General features: G+C 38.0%; 1 protein-coding gene across 2 annotated transcripts in view; it reads left to right on the plus strand.

Moving 5' to 3' along the window:
• LOC128868234 (uncharacterized) overlaps nt 1-23,517 on the plus strand; it is a 137,746-nt gene that overhangs the window by 64,583 nt on the left and 49,646 nt on the right. For both annotated transcript variants that reach the window (XM_054110079.1, XM_054110080.1), the window contains exon 3: nt 15,021-15,915. In XM_054110079.1, coding sequence (XP_053966054.1) covers nt 15,021-15,915 — 895 coding nt within the window. The remainder of the gene's footprint in view (nt 1-15,020; nt 15,916-23,517) is intronic.

Genomic DNA, 23,517 nt, shown 5'->3' on the forward strand with positions numbered 1-23,517 from the left:
CTTGGTGATGTGTAAATCGCTCTTTTGACCATACTATCGTTCACTATCGAGACTTTGAACCATCGATAGTTCAGTAGCTCGATAGTGTCCTACCATCGATGGTGACGATAGTGCCATCGATAGTTCGGCACCTCTAATTCCAAACCACAACAAGGTCCGCAAATCGCTAGCCGGCAACACTTGGGGGCAAAGACAATGAAAAGTTGCTGGTGATATTTAAAGCAATTGGGCGGACGGTACAAAATCACGCTGCGCCTGTCTGGTCGCCTGGAAGTAGTGATTCGCAGTGGACAAAGCTTCAGACTTGTCAAAATACTGCTGTCAGGACAGTCACTGGATGCCTGCTGATGTCTTTCCAGGAACATCTTCCCGATGTGGCTCCCATGCTGCCGGTCAAGGAGCACACGCATTTGCTGGAGCCTGAGCCACTTCCCAGACTAGTCAGTAGGCATCTCTTCAACTACAGTGACGTGGTCCAGTACCAAACACAACTGCAACCACTGGACCGGACAGTATATAGACAGAAATTCAACGACATTCATTGGGGGACTCTCACCACCTTCCTAAACTCCCGATCCCCAAATATCGTTGTCGGAGTCCAACCACCCCGCATTGCAGACGAAAACCTTCAGCTGCCTCGTGAATATTACCGTCCGAATATTGTAGCTGGTTAAACTCCTACTTATCGGGAATGGATGCCGACGTACTCAATATATGTCCGGCATTTGAAGGTACCCCACACGGTACTAACTACTTATTCACATGCGCTCTCAAACCCACTCACCTAACACCCCTCTCCCTTTGGATCGTACCTTAGCATAAGATCACTCCAGACTATAATATTCTAAAATAGAAGACGAAATTCTGCAACACTTTAATTGCTTTTTACCTTTTAACTTCCGCAAGTTCGAGCCAAAGTAAGGCTTTTCCCATTTTCTGAATATTTTTGTCATGTTTTCCTTGAGTGTAGCAAATAATGGCTTTAAACCCTGCATACGTTATTGTCCTACATTTTTAGCGAGACTTTCACCATTTTCATTGCTTTTAAAACCCTGAAACCCTCAATAACCTATATCGCTACCTTAGTGAGAGTTCCAAAACGGTTCTGAAAAGTTTTACAGTAGTTCATAAGGCTTTATGTCATTTTCTGATAATCTAAGTCCTTTAACATAGACTGACTCTGCGTCGTGATATTTATTTTTACCATACACTTTTACAACTTTTTTATCTAATTTATAAATATAATATACAGTTAAGGATAAAAGGAAGTCAAGGATATTTCCAGATTTTGAAGGTCAATTTAAAATATGGAGATGCAGTTTTTTTCTAAAGGGTCTCGCTAAGTCGACGCCTAGATGTCAGCAGTGAATAATTCCTATACGCTAGCTTTTGTATGCCATCTTTCACATTGTTCAAGTAGACAGATGTACCATTTTACACGACAGAACAACGCGTTAAAAACGCGTCGATCTTTAAGAACAGCAACACATCGTATCGTGATTTTTTGGTGGAAGTAATCGTTCGAATGAGTCGACAATTAAAAGCTCGGAGTAAAACTTTCAAGAAACTGGTTCTCTCGAACATAGAAAAAGAGCTGGTACGCTGAAAACTATACGTTCTGTTGAGAATATTGGGCTGGTGGAATGATTGGCCCATTTTTCTTCTAAGATGAAAATGAAAGAGCTGTGACTGTCAGTGGACATCGCTATAGACAACTATTTGAAGATGTGCTATAGACAATTATTTGTGGTGCGAGCTTCACGGAATAGACAAAGACAATCATTATTTTTAACCACAGTTCACACGGAGAACCATCGCGTTATTGAGATTTAGGTTTCCCGTCCGATTAATTATGTAATTTAAATAATCACGTAATGGTGACATAAACTTTTCACCTAGATCATGCGATCTAACTCCACTAGACTACTTTTTGTGGGGTTTTTTTTGAAGTGCAGTCTATGTGAATAAGCCAAAAACGATGCCAGAGCTGAAATACGACGTTCGGATCGAGATTGCTGAACTCAATGCGATGCCTGAGCGAGTCCTTGAAAATTTCAACTCCCTTATAACGGCCTGTAGACGTGCTGTGGGTGGACATTTCATTGATGTAATTTTTCAGATATAATTTTTAAGAACCGCATTTAGAATAGAAATAGTGAAATCTGATAAAAACTAAATTTTAACATTTTTTATTTCAAAACAACATCTAGGTGAGTCTTTTGAAATACTCTTTATTAGACCAACCACACACTGTAATTATATAAAAGTTAACACATAACGTCAACTCTTTGAAATTTATAACCACTGCACTCCGTCATGGTTCAAGTGCACGGCACTTCATCACTTATTTATGCCCGCCAGTGTAAGTATAGAAATGTGGTATGCACTAATACAGTGAATTTTTGCGTAGGCGGCAAGTAGACACACAAAAGTGGTTGAGTTGGTTTGTTGTTTTTGTTTTTTGTATGTTTTTGCTATTTGTATAACCATTGTTCTCATTTCGTTTTGTTGATTATTTTGGCTGGCTGCATTTGCATTGTTGCAACATTTCTTAAGCCAACTGGTAAATCGGTTAAGTGATGTGACTTAAATGCACACGAAAGTGCAGTACTTGGACTCCGTAGGCGGATTATTAGTAAATGTTAGTGAAAGTGTTGAACAATTATTGTGCCGATTTATATTCGATTGTATTTACTACTTGTTGGCAATGAGTTTAAAGTACTTAACCACTTACGTTAAACTTATGCAACTTATTGCATAAAATTCATCCCATTTGAATGGGCCTAATTTTTTAATTTCCACTAGGGATTGAAATTGCTCCGCTACTTCCTAGCTTTCATTTTTGCTCTCGCTACTGCTATAAACTTCAACAGATGACCAGTCGAGTAGGTAGCGCAAAATGCGGCATCGACTGTTTGGCTCCGCTCAGAGCAGAATTCAAAAAAAGTGCAAGAGTTCTCTGTTGGAGTTGGAGTAGTAGGAAAAAACGTGGAATCGGCCGGAGCGCTACTTGTAAAATTAATAATTTTACTAGAGCTACCCCTACTGCTCTCGCTTCTGTGGCTCTGCTACTACTCCGCATTTTGTATGCATTTTTGGGGCGCTCAACGCAGAGCTAATTACATTCTTTGTGCTGGCTGGGCTTGCTTAGTAAATACAGTAACTGACAACTCACTTAAAAACCATCTCGAGGAGGTTGTAAGTGGAGTATACCACCAAATCCCGCACAGAGTTGAGCTCATGAAGGTTTGCCAACGCACACACATATAGGATTATCAATTCGAGTAAATAGGATTCAAGAATGTTGTAGAATTGGAATGTTGGACGAATGAAATCATAAGTACACAATGCAGCTATATTAAATGGCGTTTAGGCTCTCTTGACTATGTATAGGCTAGGTATGTCATATTATTATCCGAAATTTTTTAATTGTGGCGATTTTTTTCGATCGAGTTCCAAGAGATCTAGTGTGGAAGCCACTAAGGGAAAAACATATCCAGAGAACAGTGAAAAGGTGGTGACGGATATGTATCGCAATTTCAATGTCCCCGCAGTGTATCTGAGAAATTTGCAAAGGTAGGAGTACGGCCTTCAGCCCCTTATTTTCACCTTGGTTGCGGGTGCTTTATAAAAAAATTGTCACAATGGATTGAAGTCTTGGAATTAAATGACTTACGCATAAGCCGAAAGAAAAAAGTTCATATTGATACCGAAGAGGCAGCCACAGTTGAGAGCTTCAAATATCTTGTAAGCAATTATTGCACACTAGACCGCGAAGTGACGACGTTCATACAAGCCAACTGGCAAAGTTGACGTGCAATGTCAAGAGTTCTGTGTAATAAAAAGATGCCGACGAAACTGAAAGGCAAATTTTATAAAACTGTGGTCCGTAGAAGCAAGTGGCGGAGGTGAGAATGATGCATTGAGCTTCGGGCGTACAAAGCTGGACAAAATAAGCAATAAACACATCAGAGGTAGCTGTCATGTGACTCCAATTTGTGAGAAATTGAGGGAAAATTACTTGCGCTGCTCAGCATGCAACAAAGAAATCGGTAATGCAGCTGTTCCATTAATGGGAGGGGGCACAGCCTTTGAATCCTGGCTAAGAAATATTCCAAATGGTGTGCAGCGGAATGAAGTCAACGAAGGGACAACCCAGGACCGTTTAACCTAGAGATTGTATATGGGGTGAGCCGACCACAACTAAGGGACCATGGCGAGGTAGAGGAAGTTCATCTTGTATTTGCTGTTGTCTAGAGAATTCAAGCAACAAATAAAAACGCACCCTTGTTATTGTTGCTCTACTGCTGCTACCATGTAAATGTGTCTTGGATACATAATTTTAGATACTTGGATCTTATAAAAAAAGCAAAAATATGCAGTGAGTAAAAAAAGCTTTGACACAGTGAGTTTTGTTTTTACAATATTCGCAATGTTTTTCATGCCAACTGTTTATCGTTAAAACAATAATTTTCAATAAAATTTCGAAATTTTTTCTCAGAATTTAAGATTTATTTTTTTGGAATGCAGTTTTATTGAAGTATCAGGCCAGTCCATAAGTTCGTGCGTTTTTTAAAGATGGTTTTAAAATTAATAAAAAAGATGTTTAAAGGATTTATTAATCAATAATATATTTTCCTTCATTATTTACAATGTGTTCCTAACGTTTAGGCACATTTTTAATTCCCTGCTCAAACAATTTTTTGTCCTTGACGCCAAAATATGTAGTTCTTGTTGCTCATATGGGATTGAAGTCCACGGAAAAGGTGATAATCACAAGGTGCAATATCCGGAGAGTATGGTGAATGCGGCATTAGCTCCCATCTGAGCTCGTTCAGCTTGCCTAATGTTTGCCTTGCGATATGAGGTCTTGCGTTGTCGTGGTGAATCAAAATTTTGCGTCTATTCACTAAAGAGAGTCGATTTTTGTTAAATGCCTCATTTAGGTTTGATAGCTGATGGAAATAATAATCAGGAGTTATCGTCTGGTTTGGTTCCAGAAGTTTATAATAAACAATACCGGCCATATCCCACAAAATAGACTGAAGATTCTCCTTGGGGTGAAGGCCATCTCTAGGGGTCGGTTCTGGTGTTTCATCTTTATCTAACCATTGGCGTTTGCGAGCAGGATTATTGTAAGGGACCCATTTTTCATCACCAGTAACGATACGGTTCAAAAAACTTTCATTTTCAAGCCATTGCAGCAGCTGAGAACACACATTCACTCTCTGCTGAAGGTTGGCGACGGAAAGTCTATGCGGAACCCATTTTCCCCAGCTTTGAAACCTTTTCCAACTGAACCAGGTGCCTGTGAACTGTTCAATGCGGTGAATTTAATTCTGAACTATCATATCGACTGTCAAATTTGGCTCAGATTCCACGAGTTCGAGCAAGGCGTCGGAGTTAAATACTTCAGGACGACCAGTGCGCGGGGCATCCTCCACGGCGCAGTTACCACTTCGGAATTGTGAAAACTACTTTTGCGCAGTCCTTACAGTCCATGAACAGTGTTTATTTCTGTAGCAGCAGTGGTTGCATTTTTACCACTTTTATAAAAAAATACAAAATATGCCTCTTATACGCGTTCGAAGATTCCATTTTATTTTTTAACAACACGTGCTTCTATTCGCGATTAAAATGACTTGTTGAATGCACAATATATCAAAGAAAATATAAATAGTTCCGTTATATTGCGCGAATAACTTTTTGTATGCAAAAATCGTACATAAGTGAAATTATGGGTAAAATACGTACGAATTTATGGACTCACCTGATATTTATAGGGTCATGTAAAATTTGCTTTTTGAATCGGCTATAAAAAAAAAACTAAGGAATATTTTTTCAAACTTTTTTTTTTATTTTGAAGATTGAACATTGCCATTTATGAATGCAAAAGAATATCGTTCAAATGACTGCCACGACTGGCTTTACAGTAGGCCATTCGATCAGCCCAATTTTTAAGCACATTTTCGATGGTTTCGGCTCCAATTTCATGAATGCCAACTTCGATTTCGTGTTTTAAAGCATCAATCGTCTCTGGATGGTTCGCATAGCATTTGTCCTTAACGGCTCCCCACAAAAAATAGTCCAACGGGCTTAAATCACATCTCCGAGGTGCCAAATTGATATCGGAATTTCGGCTGATTATTCGGTTTTCAAAAACGGTAGCCAAAAGTTCGAGTGTAACTTTGGCAGTGTGATAAGTTGCACCGTCCTGTTGAAACCAAACGTCGTCCATGTCATCCTCTTCAATTTTTGGAAACAACTCGTTGAGCTTGGCACGGTAACGCTCGCCATTTACTGTAACCGCGGCTCTTCGTTCATTTTCGAAAAAAAAAATGGCCCGATGATGCCGCCAGACCAAAAATCGCACCAAACAGTGACTCGTTGGGGATGCATTTGCTTCTCTACAGTAACGTGTGGATTTTCTGAGCCCCAAATTCAACAATTTTGCTTATTGACGTAGCCACCGATGTGAAAATCAGAAAATAAGAAAAAGACTCACCACTTTGGAAATAGGTTTTCAATATTTCCCAATTTTGTTCAAGCGTATAGCGTCCCATTTCGTAAATGTCAAACCTTTAAGTAAATTATGAACACATTTGACATGTCATTTGTGTTACCATTCTCAAAAAGATAGGTGGTTCAAAAAGCAAACGCTATATAGCCCACCCTGTATATACTAGAAAAGTGCAAACTTGTACTTGCTGAAAATTCCCGTTCATGTTTTATATGTTTTTCGTTGACAATCTTGAACATATTCTTCCATACGACGTTTCAATGCTTGAAGTTAGGAAAATTGTCTCTGCGTTAGCCGAAAAATTATTTAAAATAGAATGGAGTTTCCATCAGTTTTACACTTCAAGTTTGTTACGCTTGAATTAGATGCGCTATGAAATTGCGTACCCGAAATAGTCTAAAAATTCTGAGTAAAAAGGTTAAAAAAGCTGACAAAAATTTCATGAATTCATTCTTCATTTTAAACTTAAATCTTTTTATTAATCACTTTACTCGAAGATTTATAATTTTTGCAAATGACAGCGTACGTCAATCATATTTGACTCTAATAAACTGAACAGCTGCAGTATACAAACATCACTGCGCGTAAAGGTCAAAGTAAAGATTTCCATCACTTAAAATATTTTATTTCCATTTAGTAAAAAATTTGTTCACAAACAAAATTGATTTCTGATAATTTTGCGTCATCTTGTACCAACAACTATATTAAGATACAAAATTAATGAAAAGAAAAGGTAGTGTGAAAAAAATGTAAATATTGTACAAAAATCGCTGTGCCAAAACTTGTTTGACTGACTGTATGTAATATCTACAGGTATGTATATTTTATATTAGGCTGGAAAAAAGGAATCCATTATTTTTGCGTAAAATATTTGGTTTAAAACTATTTTATAGTTGATCTTTAGCCCCTGGGCGATGTTACGACTGCTAACATGCCGGTGAACTTCGATTATTTCTGTGATTTTATCGACAATTTCGATATTTTCTTTAACATCAAAAATGCCTGAACGGAATCGACGAAACCAAAATTGCATGTAATTAGTTGTTACAGTAACGGGGCTCATAAGCACCATTCACAATATCAGCAGCCTGGCTTGCATTTTCGCCTTTATCAAAGAAAAACTGTAAAATGTAACGAATTTTCCAAAAATGTATAATAACTAATAATAATTTTTGTTCCTTAGTTTCTATTGGAGCATATGCGTCGATTAATAAGAATGAAGTGTCGTAATGGCCCTAAGTGCTCAAGTGTCCAATTTTTTTTAATAAAATGTGAAAAAGCGCTATTTTGTCCTATATTTGAGGTTATGTCGCTACCCCATTTCGTTTTGTCTAAAAAACCAAAAACAAAAATGAAGTATCTTCCTTCGAAGGTTACTCTCCATTTCTTCTTTCGCCTGGATAGCGCATTTAAAAACCTTTTAATTTATAAATTTTCCAATATTCAAAAATTATCTAAGGGTCATGCGATGATCAAAGAAACTTTTGGAAATATTTTCGATTTCTAGTGAAATATTTTCGTCCGGTTACTTGTACGTAATCGGAAATCCGAGTCGACTTTTCCATACTTAGCACCGGTATTCGCTTGCTGCTATTTCTGGTAGACAATTTGCGCGAACAAACCTTACGCCAAAAAACAGCTCACCCACACGCACTGAACTAAACGAACGCAGTTATCTCTCCGCACAATCTCAACGATACAAAATAAATTTGAACTTTTTCCTATCTACAAGATTTTGTTTTAACAGCTGTGCTGCAGCTACCCTAACTGATAAGTTATCAAAACAAAATATGTGTTCGTTATAGAAAAGATAATTTCCACATACATTTGTACATACAAGCATTGACCAATTAACAAAAACACAGCAAAAAGTTGTGTGCGAAAAAAAAAAATGCCAACCCTTCAGTACTCGCCATGACTGCTGTCTAAATCCGGAAAAGATTGTGCCCATCAAACCATTCATAATCAATTGGATTAATTAAGCGGCAAAAGCCGAGGCAATGAGGCAGTTCAGCGCTGATGGGCGAAATGACAAAGTTCCCACATTAGTAAAATTAGCGGAAAAGGAAGAAAGTAGCAAATTATTATGTATGCATGTGAACACTCGCACAAGTAAACGTATTAGTAGTCTGCTGGTCCATCATTTACGAGCAAATTATGAGATAAACGCTAAGCGTGGCAGATGAATGCAAGTGTGGCACCAAAAGTGGTGACGTCTCAACTTATTAGCGCAAAATTTACGTACATATACATATGTAGGTACATATGCACACAAGTGCATAGTATGTAGACAGTGAAACCTCCATATAAAGAATTTGAAAGAGATGGGCAAATATTTTGCCAAGTGCGTTTGGTTCTATATTCTTATATTTTCAATATTTTCATACTATATAAATAAATCTGTAGCAATTTTAACACATTGACGCCCGTGAACGAAATTTCTCGTTTTCATTAGACATTTGTTGGCGACTGGAACCGATATTTCTCTTCTTGCTTCTCACCCTGCTTCAATAACAATAAACAACTCATTGATGGTTTTCCTTCTAACGGCATTTGTACTGCTATTGAACGTTATCCATTGGATTAGGAACACAGTTTTGCGGAAGACTTTCATAATATTTTTATGAATATTATTTTTATTCAACGCCTCCCGAACTAATTTTCAAGTTTAAAATCAGCGGTCTTCTAGTAAACTTCAGCAAAATATTACCGGGCGCCAATGTGTTAAGAATATTTATTATTACCATGGTGTATTAAATTAAACATACGAGGTGGCACAAAATTAATCATCCATTATTGTTTTTGAATAACTTTGTTACTAAAAAAACGTGATTTTGAGTTATGAAAATCTTTATTTAGACTTTTATGCGCTCTATTGCTTGTCTATTGTTTGTCTCTCATATCTTTTTATTTGTCATTGTTTGTGAAATCAAATCTTCCGATATGGTGATTAATTTTGCGGCATCTTTTATATATAACAAATCGGTCGCCTTTCGGCAGGCAATGGCAAACCTGCGAGTGTATTTCTGCCTCGAAAAAGCCCTTTATAAGAAACCATCTGCCGTTCGGAGTCGTCTTGAAAATATGGGCCCGTTCATTTATGCAAAAATATCAAGACGCAGACCATAAATTGGAGGACGAGCTCGGCCAAACATCAAAAGCGTACGCGCCAATTAATTATTTCTGTTTTGTATATAACGGTGCAAAACTATCTACATATAACATACGTACGATACAACTTAGTGAATGAACCCCACCCCAGATCGGTAAAAAAGAGAGAAAATGCCCAATAAACTAACAATAAAAACAAAAGTAACAAAAGTTTAAAGAATAGCGAATGATGGCATTCATGCTGGCATTGTACGATTTTTCCAAATTTTTGCATTTCGACATTCGTTAGATCAGTTAAAAATAGTCAGACGATGGGAAGAAAATAATAGGGGTGACTCATGGACAATAAAATTCATTCGATTTCAGTTCAAGGTGGCGCAAAATTAATCGTCCACTAACTAATTTTTTACTAAAGAAAAGTAAATCATTTCGAGTGTTGGTAAGCTTTATTTTGACCATCCGCGCTCCATTGTTTGTCTGTATACTTCAGCTGTCTAATTCGCAAGTGTCAAATATGATTGACGAACGACGTCATTTGCAAGAATTAAAAACCTTTTCGTAGCCACATTAGTCACATTTGTTCTTAAGTATCGTTAATTTTTGACAATTCTTCCGAAGCAAAAACGTGAGAATAAATTTGACTGCTACGTCACCAGGCTATCGGCAGCAGAATTCTGCTCTGCTTATTTCACACGTAATCCCATACTCGTCCAATCAGTCCTTGTTCAGACGGCAAAGCAACATGAGTGGTGACCATGATGGAAAGAATAATGAGATGGCGCCTTTAGAGGTACCGTTACTTTGTTCTCAGCAAATTTGACAATGCGTGACGTCGTATTAGCACCAGTTTGGCCAGTGTAACCTCTTTCGTAACGTGATTTAGCATTTTGTTTGTTATTTAGTCTCGGCGTTTTAGTTCTTTTTTCATGACATTTTTCTAGCCTGTTATAATTAAAGTGTACTATTTATAATTTTGTAAAATATAAATTTTTTAAAAATTAGTTTAATAATTCAATCAGTTTTATTTAGCTTTACTTTTTTTTAATAATTAATAATTCACTCAGTTTATTTAGCTTTACTTTTTTTTAACATCTGGTCGCATTGCCCGACCCGATTGCGGTTATTGTTGGTGTTCTTCTCTTTCAGCAGTCAAATCTCTTTCTCGCTACTGCAGTGTTGCCTAGTTTTGGATATAAAAAACACGCTAAATGCGCATTTAAGAAAATAAAACACAAATTTTTTTATTGAATTACTTAAAGAACTTTGTATGCGTTACAAATTGTTTTCAAAATGTGCGCTTTCTTAAATAAATGTGTTATGGTTATTTACAATTTAATCTATGAGTTTTTTGTTAAGAGAACGACTTTTATGCTATATTTCAGGTTGTGTAACAAAATAAGGTACTCTTTTTGTAAAAATGTCGCGATGGTTTCTTTAGTATTTCCTGGCATTTTGTTGCTTATTTTTACTATGAGTACACCTCTTGATGCCCTATGTTCCATTAAGGATTGAGGACCGAAAAAAATGATTACACCACTATGGTTTTAATTCGCATTTTAAATTCAAGCGCTGTTTAAAATGTGTAAAAATGTTTTCAATCTTAAGAAGAGCTGAGAGAAGAAGATTTAATATTCTAACATAACCTTATAAAAACCAAAAAAATTCTCATTAGCACTTAAATCTTCTCAGAGTGAACTTTTTTTACATTCTTTTGTTTAATAATTCGGGGTTTTTAAGTAACAGTTTCGGTAGCTTTAAATTTAAAAAAAGAATCAAACACGAAACTTAAAAATTTTCGCATTGTGGGTATAAGAATGCACTAAATTTATTGCGAAAAGGAAATGGTTGGCAACACTGCGCAACTCAGCTAATGCGACGTCACGCTCTCTGATGGGCACAATCTTGTTTCTATCATTCTTGAGTGGAGACTATGCTTGTTTTTTTCGTATATCATCAACACAATCTTAGCTTTTCGTAAACAAACCGCTGTTACATCAGCCAATCAGGTGATTCTCTCAAATTCGCTGAGAGCCGGTCAACGGTGGCCGCACCTCTGTATTCTGTACATCGTGGTTTTTATTATCATAACAATGTTGTCAGACCTTTTGTTCATAAAAAACATTATCCCCTGCATAATAAATGTTATTTCCCACCATGCTAAATTTCTAAATATCTACTTTTACTCGTACATTAATTAATGTTTTGATTTGCGGTCGCACTGAGACACTATTAAAAATTTAAAAATAAATTACAGTCAATTAAAAAATTAGTACTACACATCAGATTAGAGATAGTTCAATGGCGAATTGTAACAGTTTTATTCATATTTTTTTTGTTGCTTCGTACATACATACAAACATAGATATTTATAATTCGATATTGTATTGTAAACGTTTAATTGGTTGTATTTGCAAAGCTATTAGGCACGTAAAAAGGTGTAGGTGTATGCTTGCATGTAGGTGAACTCACATGGATGATGCAATATTTTGCTGGTATGTTACTTCCATTTATGTTTTAGTTTTATTTTTATTTTTATTTCATTTTTGTACTTAGTTGTAGAATATGTATATAAAATTTCTTACACATTAGTTGGGGAAAATATAATTATAAATTACTTTAGCTCTGTATTTACTAAACGTTTAAAATTAGGTATAAATAAAGAAAAATTAATAGCAGAAGAATTTGGAACGAAATAAAATTCCAGAAAATTTCTTAGAAGTGTAGAATTAGAGGTAGAAGACTTCTTGAAATATTAAAATAAACTTATTTGGAGTAGTAATGGACAGTTAATGGTGCAATACTTCCAACGCTTTATGATTTAAGATGGGGAAGCAAACACTTCAGAGATGATGAACACTTTTTGAATTCGTTCAAGTATTCCATCTGCCTGTGAATTCCGCTAAAGAAGCGTTAACATCTTCACCGAATATTTTAAATCCAATTTTATAACTCCGTCTGTTCCTTTTTTTATCATCGGGACAACTAGAAAGTACATCACTCAGACAACTTTAAGTTCATTGTACTGCACCAGGCCAAAGAAGTAGTTGCCCGCGATACCCACGGATTTACAGGACTCAACTACCCTTGAAGTGATTGGAGGGCTGTCTAAGCCCATTAGATCTGCCTCTCTACCTGTTTTCCATAATAAATTTCATTGCTTCGGGCACCTCATACTCCTCCGCTTGAAACAGAGATGCGTACATTCCCAGAGAAAAGTGTAGTTTTGTCCCGCTGGATTCCACGTAGACACCAGAGACGGAACCAGAACCGTGCTCGGTCCTGGAGCCATCCGTGAAACTGCGAAAACAGTGTTTGCCGGCTTATTTTGCCGAGAGTTTAACCATAATTGAGCCTCTGGCAGCACCACTTTCTATCTCTTTTCAAATACGACCCCTGATGGCATGCAGTGAAAAATGCGCCTCTGTCTCGGCGATGACTTCCTTAGTTGAACTAAATTTTTTTCCCGGAAGCCATTTCTTCATATTAGGGAACAAGAAAAAGTCACAGGGGGTCAGATCGGGTGAATACGGGGGTGCAGCAGGAATTCATAACGCCATTCCTGCAATTTGGCGGCGACAACTCCGGATGAATTTGCTGGTGCGTTATCGTGGTGAAACAGCACCTTCTTTTTCGCCAAATACAGCCGTGTCTCCTTCAATTTTTTGTAAAAACGGGCCAATGACGTCTACGGCCTCTGTGACTTCGCGCACTTTCGTTCGTAGATCAGCGAGAACCATGTCGTTAACTTCTTGAATGATTACCTCGGTAACCACATCTGCCGGGCGTCCTGGTCGCTCCTCATCGTGTTCGCCCACGTTTAAATTCGTTGAACTAATAACTGTGGTCATAGATGGCGAATCGTCCCCATAGACAGCATCCAACTTTGCTTTTATCTGCTTCTATTTTTTCCGTTACCGAATTACCGTTCAATACAGTTCCTTTTCTATTTTGGCGGATATCTCAAAATACGTCAACTTGAATAGCTGCCAGATCCCAACTAACCTATCAATCAGTCTGAAATTTGTTTTGCCATCGCTTGATAGATGGCAGCTCACGATGCTAACCCCAACTTTCCTCAGGAACGCTGTCCGTCATCAAACTCGGGGTACTTATTGAACCGCCCTCGTAAGTGTGGGATAGATACTAAGCATAAGGTCGACCGTAATTCGTTGTGTAAACATAAAGGAAATGGAAACTGAAAATGGTTTCTTGGTGAGATCGACTACGAGTGTTTTGGAGAATGTTGACTAAGAGCGTGATAGGTTGATATAACTCTTGATTCTTGGACGAAACAAATCCAAAAAGGAAAAAGTCCATCCAAAATCAATTTCTTCCGTCCAGCTAAACAGTGAATAAGAAGTTTTATGTAAAAGTGCTTAAGCGAGGAAGAAGTTCTATGGGAACTGTTTTCGTCTGAAATTTTCTGCCAAATAATTTTATGGAACATTTCAAACCTCTAATGACCCTACAAACTTAATATTTTGCAGATGTAAAAAATTAGGTGGTGTCAAAGTTATCCACAGGGAGGCAATATTGGTTCAAAATGTTTCACAGAAATATGCACCATTGAATTTTGTTATAGACTCTTGAGGAAAATTATAATGGTAAATGCATTGTAGTTTTATATTATTAAAGTTTTCTTCAAATAATTAAGATCAACTTGAGACGAAATTAGGAACACGTCATTAAAAAATTGTGATGTTTAGGAACAAACCGGCATATGGTCCAATATGCTCTACAGCTCTTTCTTATTCTACAGTTCTTCCATATTCTTTCATAATTGCTGCTACGCACTTTAGTTTTTTTTCGTCCCATTTTTCTCGCGCAGTGTAATTAAACCGTTTTCGTTTTGCTCACAAATTCTGGAACATTTTTAACAGGAGGTATACCAGCTTGAAGGGCACTTTAACCCCATTAAAATACCTTCTAACAAAATCTATGAAGTAGAGTAGTAAAAAGTGTTTGCAGTTCTTTTTCTGCTGGTTTTTGCTACTTAGATCTTTTATTTCTTTTTATAAGGGATTTATAGCACTCCAAGAAGGGGGCACCATCTAGATTTCACGCGGATATTTGCACTTTTAGATCTATGTTTTTGTTTTGTTTACAAATTTTTAACTCTTAAATAAATATGTTTACAGCTTTTGCAAGTTTATTTTTCAATAACGTTTTTACTAAATAAAAAAATAAAAATGAGTTTGAGGAACAGAAAGTTTTATTGTGAAGTTTCGCGCTGTCTGGTTCACAAGTGTCAAATATGATTGACGTACTACGCCATTTCGAAAAATTAAATATAAATCTTCCAATAGGGTGATTAATTTTACCCCACCTTGCGTTTACTTTTATTTCATGAATTTCTAACTATTTGTTTTTCGTCTTTGCTTGTTTTCAGATTAATTGATTTTGGTATCGATGAGCATGAGTATGACGAGGTTCAGGAATTACCAGACGAATCAAATATTAATCCACAAATTGCAACCACAACAACAGAAATACAACAGCAACAACAACCACTATTACACATCTCAAGCAATAACAATAGTCCGAGCACAATCACAACGGATTTACCACCCGAACTGCCGCCACCTAAACAAAACAAAGTGAAGAACTCAAAGAAAAACAAATCGAAGTCGAAAATTCCGCGTTCACCTTCACTCGCCTCGAGTAGTGCCAGCGGTAGTGGTGCGTTGGCGACTAGCGGTAGTAATAATCGTTTAAACAACAATAACAATAATAATTTTGGTAGTGCAATTAATTATTCACAAGCGGCGGTTAGTGGCAGTACCGCATACTCACCAATACCGCCACAAACACCACCACTGCCGGCCAACTATCAGCAAAGCAAATTGAAACATATGAATGGTGGTGGCAACGTTACACCAACACTAAAGACACCGCAAACGCCATTAGCTATATTTGGTGCTGGTATTTCACCTGTAACGCCAACAACACCAACAATTTTGGTGTCCAATAGCGGTGGCAATAATAATGTTGGCTTCGCAAGCACACCGACCGTTGGTAGTGTTGGTGGACTCGCAGTGATGGGTGGTGGTAGTATGCCACTTGGTGGAGGCCTAAGTGCCAATGGTTCGAACGTCGTCGGTAGTGGTGGTGGCGGTGGTGGAGGTGGTGTGAATGTGCCCGGTGCAGGTAATCAGCGAGGAAGCGTTAATATGGCCTCTGCTCGACGCACACAAATGCAAATCTCTCCGATACCAGAATCACCGAAACACTTCCAATATTTGACCTTGACCGTGCGTAAGGACGAAAATGGTTATGGCATGAAGGTGAGTGTTTGAAAGTATAAAATTTCACTTAAAATAAAATTTACACATGTAAGAACCTGGAGTGTACCGTTTAATAATCACCCTCTATATTCATTATGCTATAAGGAGCCAAGTTTTGTAGATGCTTAGATTTTGGCACATCTTGTTATAAAGTTAGCTATAGGGTGACCATTGTCCTCCTCGTATAGAGGGATCTGCCGTTTTACGCCATCTCCGAACGGTTTCTAATGAGCAGCTTTTTCATGGCAGAAATACACTCGGAGGTTTGTCATTATCTGCGGAGAGGCGACCGTCAATTTTTTCTATCAATTAGTGTTGTGTAACTGTGTTTTCGAATCGGTGCACTTCTGAATGGTCGTCACGCACCAATCCCTTCGGTTACGGCGGCCGCCATGTTTCTTATAACTTCTTATTATTGTGATGCTACATTCATGCCATTATGTAGAGAATATCACACAATCCAAATAGCCACCTGAGCTTCGTTCGGAGTGCTTCGATCGCTGCTGGACAATGGTCGGTCTAATTTTTGATGACTCGTTCCAATGTGTGGTTTGTTCGCGTAAACCAAAGACTTGACTTGAGTTTCAGATAAAATAATCAAACTTTCTCAAGTCGCGTGATCGCATCGACCAATAGATGAACCCTCAGCATGAGATGACCGAGTTATCAAATTTATCCTTCAATACTTAGCGTCGTTTGTACGGGATGTGTGATTATTGGTGGGATCACAGCTTGGATATCTTGATGTCGCTGAGCTCTATTAGCAGAAAATCTGCTAACAACGACCTATACCGAGAATATTTCTTTTCCCCTTTCAAAGAAACAACGTTTGATGATGCCGCATCACCGTAAACCACATCAAACAGCTAATATTTGTGGATGCATTTATGAATTGATGCTTGAGTGAACGCTTGTAAATTGTGTTCGCTCAAATACGTGTTAGCTCATACGGATATGGCGAATGCTGCTGGAAAGACAGTTCTTGGCCGGATATATGTCAATTCGAGTCGTCGCGGTAACGTAGAACCACCTGTCGGGAGAACGCAATTTTGCTTGTCGATATAGCCGCAGAGCCACAAGTGAGCCTCGTCTGAGAAGCTGAAATTTTAGCCAAAATCCTAACCTACGGTCAGCGTTAGCGAACTCCCGGCGTTGTCTGTAGTCGTCCAGCTTCAGTTCTTGCATTAGCACAAACTTGTACGAGTGTAGGTCCAAATCTATTTTTAAAATAAGCTGAGTTGACTTTCCAGCGATTGCCAAAATGGCTGATCTGCGCCGAATTGACTTTCTGTGACTTCTTCGATATTGGCCGTCACTTCGCACTAATCTATGTCTAATTGGTGGCATCAGATCCAAAAGAGTGTACTCACACTCAAACTTTTCCACGATCCGACGAATTGTTTGTCCTTTGAAGCCGGGATGACGAACGACTTTGTGGTGAAATTCACATGGCGTATTTAAAACTGAGCTGGAGTTTCGTGAAAACGATTCATGACGAAATATCAAACTTGTATGAAAAATTTGGCTGCTGGATGTCATCGGTAAGCTATAGATCGGCTGAAACATAGCTATTGGTCACTGATATCTGGTCACCCTGTAGAATGCAGTTAAATTTGCAACCTATGTTTCTTCAATTTACAGATTGCAAGTCTTCTTCGCTTTAGTTTTAAAACGTTAAAGTGATCAACCAGTCACTCTTCTTCACTTCCCTTTATGGTACTGTTATCCCTGTCTAACAGTTAGAGCCGGTTTTCGGACCAGTATTTTATTTGAAGATACTTTGTTATAATCACCAGTTCGGTTTGAGGCTTTGCTAGAGTCTTTCATGTGGGCAAGTATTACATATATCTGGGAGCATTTTTTCACCTCTCACATAACTCTCCCGTGTTTTAGCAATAAGCTTTAATATATAGGTATAAGTGTCACAATTACATTTAGTTGCCACTTTGCCAAATAAATAAATAAATGAAACTAAATTTTCCGAGAGAAGCTGGCCTTAAGTTTAATTTTTCTAAAATTCAATAAAATATTCAACGAACTTTTGATCAGTGTTCACTAGTCCATGCTCTAAATATTAATATTATTATGCATTTTGCTCTGCCCAATTTTCCACAACAAATGAATTTGAAATGTTGAATTACAGGTTTTGCAGATCTTAGACAAAAATCAACTATTGAAATTTGTTTCGCCTAAAACGTCGACAATTTCATGCACTGCAGCGCAGAGATTTGCATACGCAGAAACTGTGACAAATTTGTCATGCAACCAAAATAAAATTGCAAAGAAAACAAAAATCGAAAAACCAGCATATGAAAATATTCAAAGCTAAAAAGGAAACAAAATCAAAAATTCAATATATATTCAACATAAGCACATAGCAATGCATGTAAATTATATTCTGTTAAATAAGTTCCCAATAACTCTCTCAATAGCGCAGCACTTATGCTCTTAAGGAGCATCCTGATGCGCCTACTGCTGGACCCTCTGGTATGGACTGTTCGCTCCAAAGGTATTTCTCTTTTAGTAGATTTTGCTTTGAGAGCTGCCTAGTGTCTGATATCTATTATGCGTTACGATAATACATCTGCAGAGATTGTGAAGAATTATTCACTTGCTTTCCTCAAGTTTCCTAAGCCTCTGGTTCACGTACAATACAGAGCCTTATATGGAAAGTAAATTTTAGTCGCATGCTCGTTGTTGTTAGTCCGAAGTGACAACAATTTTAAATTTGTCCGCTGTGCTACCATGCAGGGGGAGGTGGAGGGGGCAGGTGGAAAAAAGGAAGAAGGGCTTAGATTAGGGGATGGCGACCAACAGTGGCGATTTACGTTTTTATTAACCGCTTCAAGCTACTGATGAATTTCACCAGCGAATGTAGCGAAGTGTAGCGAAAAAGTGAGAGCTCAGATGTTTAATACTTTGCCCGATGAGAGCAGGGCAGATGAGAAGAAGGTACTTAGATTTTTCCACCTCGTTCTCCAGACAGCATCTGCGGAAAGGTCTTGAAGTAATGCCAAGTCTCATGGCATGGAGACTTAACGGACAATGTCCGGTAAGGATATTTACCAAATTCGAAAACTGCGGGTTTGTTAGCCGTAGAAATTCGATTGAGCGCCCCCGATCTACCCGTGGCCAGAAGGATCTCGCGAGCTTGTGCACTAACCCAGAACTCGTTGAGTGGATGCGAAACCTATCGCTCCAGTAGCAGACCACAGGTTCTTAAGGGATCTCCGACCCTCTCATATTGCGATGAATCCGTCTCAATGGCCCCTTGTCTAGAGAGCGCATCGGCCCAGCAGTTTCCCTCTATGCTGTTGTGACCGAGAACCCAAATTAGCCTAATATCGAAGTATTCCGATACAATCGAGAGGGAAGGCAGACAATGCTCAATGTCATTAGTTGCCTTCAGCTATAGGCTAGCTCAATATACCATATCGGAGGTCGCAGTACTTCGAAAAACAGCCCTGCCTCTACTACGTCCATGCCCATTTTATCATCATCGATACATAAGATAATGGAGTTCTCCTCATTTGCTCTGCCTCTTCTTCAGTCACTACTAAATATGCTACTACTTAAGGATATGAACTATTTCCCTCTCTAATCACAAAACTCTCTCGGTCCATAACTAAGTCGCCCAAATTACAGAAGCCATACTCTACAACTAATTGCAAAATTGGTTGCTATTTATGGGATGAGGAGTTCGATTTCTATGGGGTATTGTAACCATAAACGCGTCAGCATTCATCTTTTCCAACTCAATCACAACTAAGCAATCGCGAGACCTGTCGATACAATCCCAAGATAGTTGGTTCTATATTACTTTGCCGCATTCAACCGGATTTATAATTGGCCAAAAACTGTCACTTCAGCAGCATTCCACGGAAATTCGTGATTACCTGCCGAGGTGCGACTGTTATTAGAGAAAACTTTTTTGACTTAGTTACGTTATAGATATTTTAGTAGGTTGAACTGCCGCTTATATGTCACTTATCATAGGTCAAGCTTGTGAAAGAATCCAGCATACCACTAATCGAAAATACTCAACTACAATAATTATTGGATGAAGACGCATGTCGAACCCTTGACGAAAAATGGATCTATTATGATAACCCTAAGCGGCGAAAATTTTGGAGCCTGCCTACCAGGTGAACCAGGCCCATCCGCAGAGAACGAAAATGCATGCTTCAAAGATTATGTTGTGCATCTGATGGGATCACAACGATGTCATCTATTAGGAACTCCTTAAACCATCTGAAACCATCACTGGCGATCGTTACCAACTGCAACTATCGCGTTTGAAAAAATTTGCTGCATGACAACCACACGTTGCTAAATCGGCCCAGAAATATTTAGATTGACTGAATTGGGAAATCTTGCCCCACTCGCCGTATTGCCCAGACATTGTACCTTCGGATTACCATTTGTTCCGATCAATGGAACTCCCTTATACGAGAGAATCGTAGATCGGCTTAATGAATGGGTAAAGTCAAAATAACTCGATGCTGCCTGCCTGCCCATCTAGGCCAGAGAGTTTTAGATGAAAAACTGTTTATTGCGAATGCGATTATTTTTTTTTTGTCTACGACCCATCCTGGTATCTCTTCGAATTGTGTGAGTGCGTCCCTTTTGAGCCATTATTGAAAATAAGTAATAATTGAAACGGCATCTCGGAATTTACTTGGCAGAGTGTATATTTGCTAAAATTTTGCATATGCCAAAGTATGTGTATTATATGCATACACATACAGGGTGGCTCATTTAGTTTTTGGAGTCTTAGCTAACGCGCTTTTTGACTTTGATAGCTAAAATAACGGTCGCGAGGTCCTTAAACTTTAGTTTAAAATTTAGTTTAGAAAAATAAACGTTCGAAAATGTAACAATCCGCCGAAACGTTAATCTCAATTGTACGCTTAGAAGTTGTGTCAAAACTTTTAAGTGCCAAAACATGTAACCAAAGTGGCCATTGATGAGATAAATGCCGAAAGTCGCATAAATATATCGATAAATTGGTTTGATGCAATGGGCTACTGTTCAACGGGCCTTGTGAGTAATTTGATTTGATAATATAAAGATTTTATCAAAAATATTTATGCGTCTCTTATTTATAGCCGATTTAAATAAAATTCCAAACTCTAAATGTATCACCCTCTACATGCATTTTAATATCTTAAATATCTTAAATGCATAGTAACTCAGCGTCGATTCATGTTGAGGTGCCCCCAAAGACGGCGCACAACGCCGTTATTACGATTGCGTCCATCAACTGAGCGCATGCGATTTTACGATATGTTAACTTTTTTAAATTCATGTTTGTTTTTTAATTGAATTATTATCATAAGTCAGTTGTATGAACAGGGTAATTTCATATTTTGCTTCATGCTTATCCCACACCCCCAAAATGTTCCTAAACACTCGCCATATGCGACGCCGATGAATATTTTTTTTTATTTTTATTTTTTGTTTCTTTTGTTTTTTGTGGTTTTTGTTAATAAATTTTTCTTTTCTTTTATTTAAGTTTTTTCCTTACGTGCTTCGCCTGCATTCTCTTGCGTTCTGTCGCTGTTTTCTATTTACATTGCGGTTGTTTTGTCCGCGACGATTAAGTCAGCGTTTAGTTGAAATGTTTGTTTATAAATTGAAAATGAAGTCATCGTTCGTTTTGTTATTCTGCGGTTAATAGTAATCGTCTGAAATATAGCGATCTTGCAATTTAGCTGTACCTATTCGGGGTGACGGAGGCGGGGGTGTGTGTGTGAGTGAGTAAGAGTTCGCGTAAGTGTGAGTGTGCGCGTAAAGCGTCGGCGCTGATGATATGGCCTCTGGAGACGATACAGCATGCTTGACTGAGCTTTGTGTGTGTTAGTGCAGTCGGGTGTCGTCGTGTCACACATACTTGTTGTCGGCTTTTGAATGATGAAAATCAAAAATTTTAGATATTAGCGTCAATCAGCCGACACGCACACATATAAAGTTCTTGTCAAACAATGCTTGACCGTCACCAGAGGCCAATAATCATGAAAATTTTTTGCCTTTTTGTTTGTTCATTTATTAAAAATTAATAATACTTTCGTTGCCATCAAACAACTTGGGGACTCTGCTTTATAGTCATCGTCATCGTCATCGTCGTCGTCGTCGTCAATATGTCTCTCTGTGTCGGTGTTGTGTTGTTGTATTCTTTTTTGCTCCACAAAAGCAAAGCGCCTTTTAACCTCTCGTCGTAAATGACAAGTAAATATTATATTTCATTACACAGAATGACAATTGTGACAATTATGGAAAGCTTTTGCGCTGTCTTTAGCTCTCTCTTTCTTGTTCAATTGCCGCTTATACTCGAATGGCGCACAAGCAGCTCAATTTTTTGCTGTTTATATATCTTATCGCAGTTACTCGTTTTTTGCGCTTTTTTACTTTTTTTTGTCATTTGTTTTTGCACTTTAATCGATCCCAGTTTTTATTACTGATTTATTTCCTTTTTAAAGTTAATTAACGTAGCATTTATGTGGAGCTGTGACATTTGCAAAGCTACGTTTGCCATTTCCTTAATTAATATGTATGTTCGTCTATCGTCATAGACAGTGGGTACGGAGATTACATAAGATCTCACTTGACAAATGACAAATGTGTCTGGGGGTTTTTTGTTTTAGTTGTAAAGAAACAAAACTCAAGAAATGTAAAGAAAGAGGAATAGAGAGAAATATTTTAATATAATATATATATATATATATAATATAAATTAGATATACTTTTCCCATGCATGTATGTATGTAGGTGCAACTTTCCTTGCCATTTGCCACTATTGACATTGACGCCGCTGTGACAGATAGTAATTTATCATTTTTAATTACTCTCTAGACACTGGAAACGATCGGCGATCAGTTACATCAGCCAGCAAAGTGAGAGTGAAAGATCAACTGCGACTGATCAGTCGCTAATAGTGATCATATCAGCAAATCTTCTGATATATTCTGAGTGGGATCATTAAATGAACGTGCGAAATGGGGTACTTAAAAATTTTGGTTTGTTCAAGTACAAATTTTTTAAAGGGTCAAAATTAAACAAAAAAAAATTAAACTGAACAGCATTTTGACGCTACCTGCAACTGGCACTTTATACTAAAATTGGATGAGCTTTAAAACTGCATACCAAAAGTTGTTCTCGAAATTGTAATTATAATTAAAATATCAATTTGATTGGTTTGAAATTCGAATGAAAATTTTCAGGATTTTCATGTCTTTTGCAACAAAGTGTGTCACGAAGTTGCAACGGAATTACACACCTATTTCATTGCCCATGAGTGTAAAGTGTTTTGTAGACAAAGGGATGGGCTCTGAGACCAACTTCTTTGGCCCGGAGCTCGTTCTGCCACTCCCTTCTACAGCCATCAAAGCCACGGTTAGCAAATGGATTACTACAACCCACAAACGAGCATGGCAGGTAGAGAGGCTGCAGATGGACTATGTTATCTGTCAAAGTCGCAAATCCTCCTGTCATGAGACGGCGGACCACTTTCTGTGGGTCTGCCCCGCCTTCGCTCGAATCAGGCTTGAGGTCTTTGGCACTGATGTGTTCAGAAGCGACCACCTTGGCTCTTGGCACCACAAG

This window comes from Anastrepha ludens, chromosome 6 (assembly GCF_028408465.1).
Source record: "Anastrepha ludens isolate Willacy chromosome 6, idAnaLude1.1, whole genome shotgun sequence".
Classification (NCBI taxonomy): domain Eukaryota; kingdom Metazoa; phylum Arthropoda; class Insecta; order Diptera; family Tephritidae; genus Anastrepha; species Anastrepha ludens.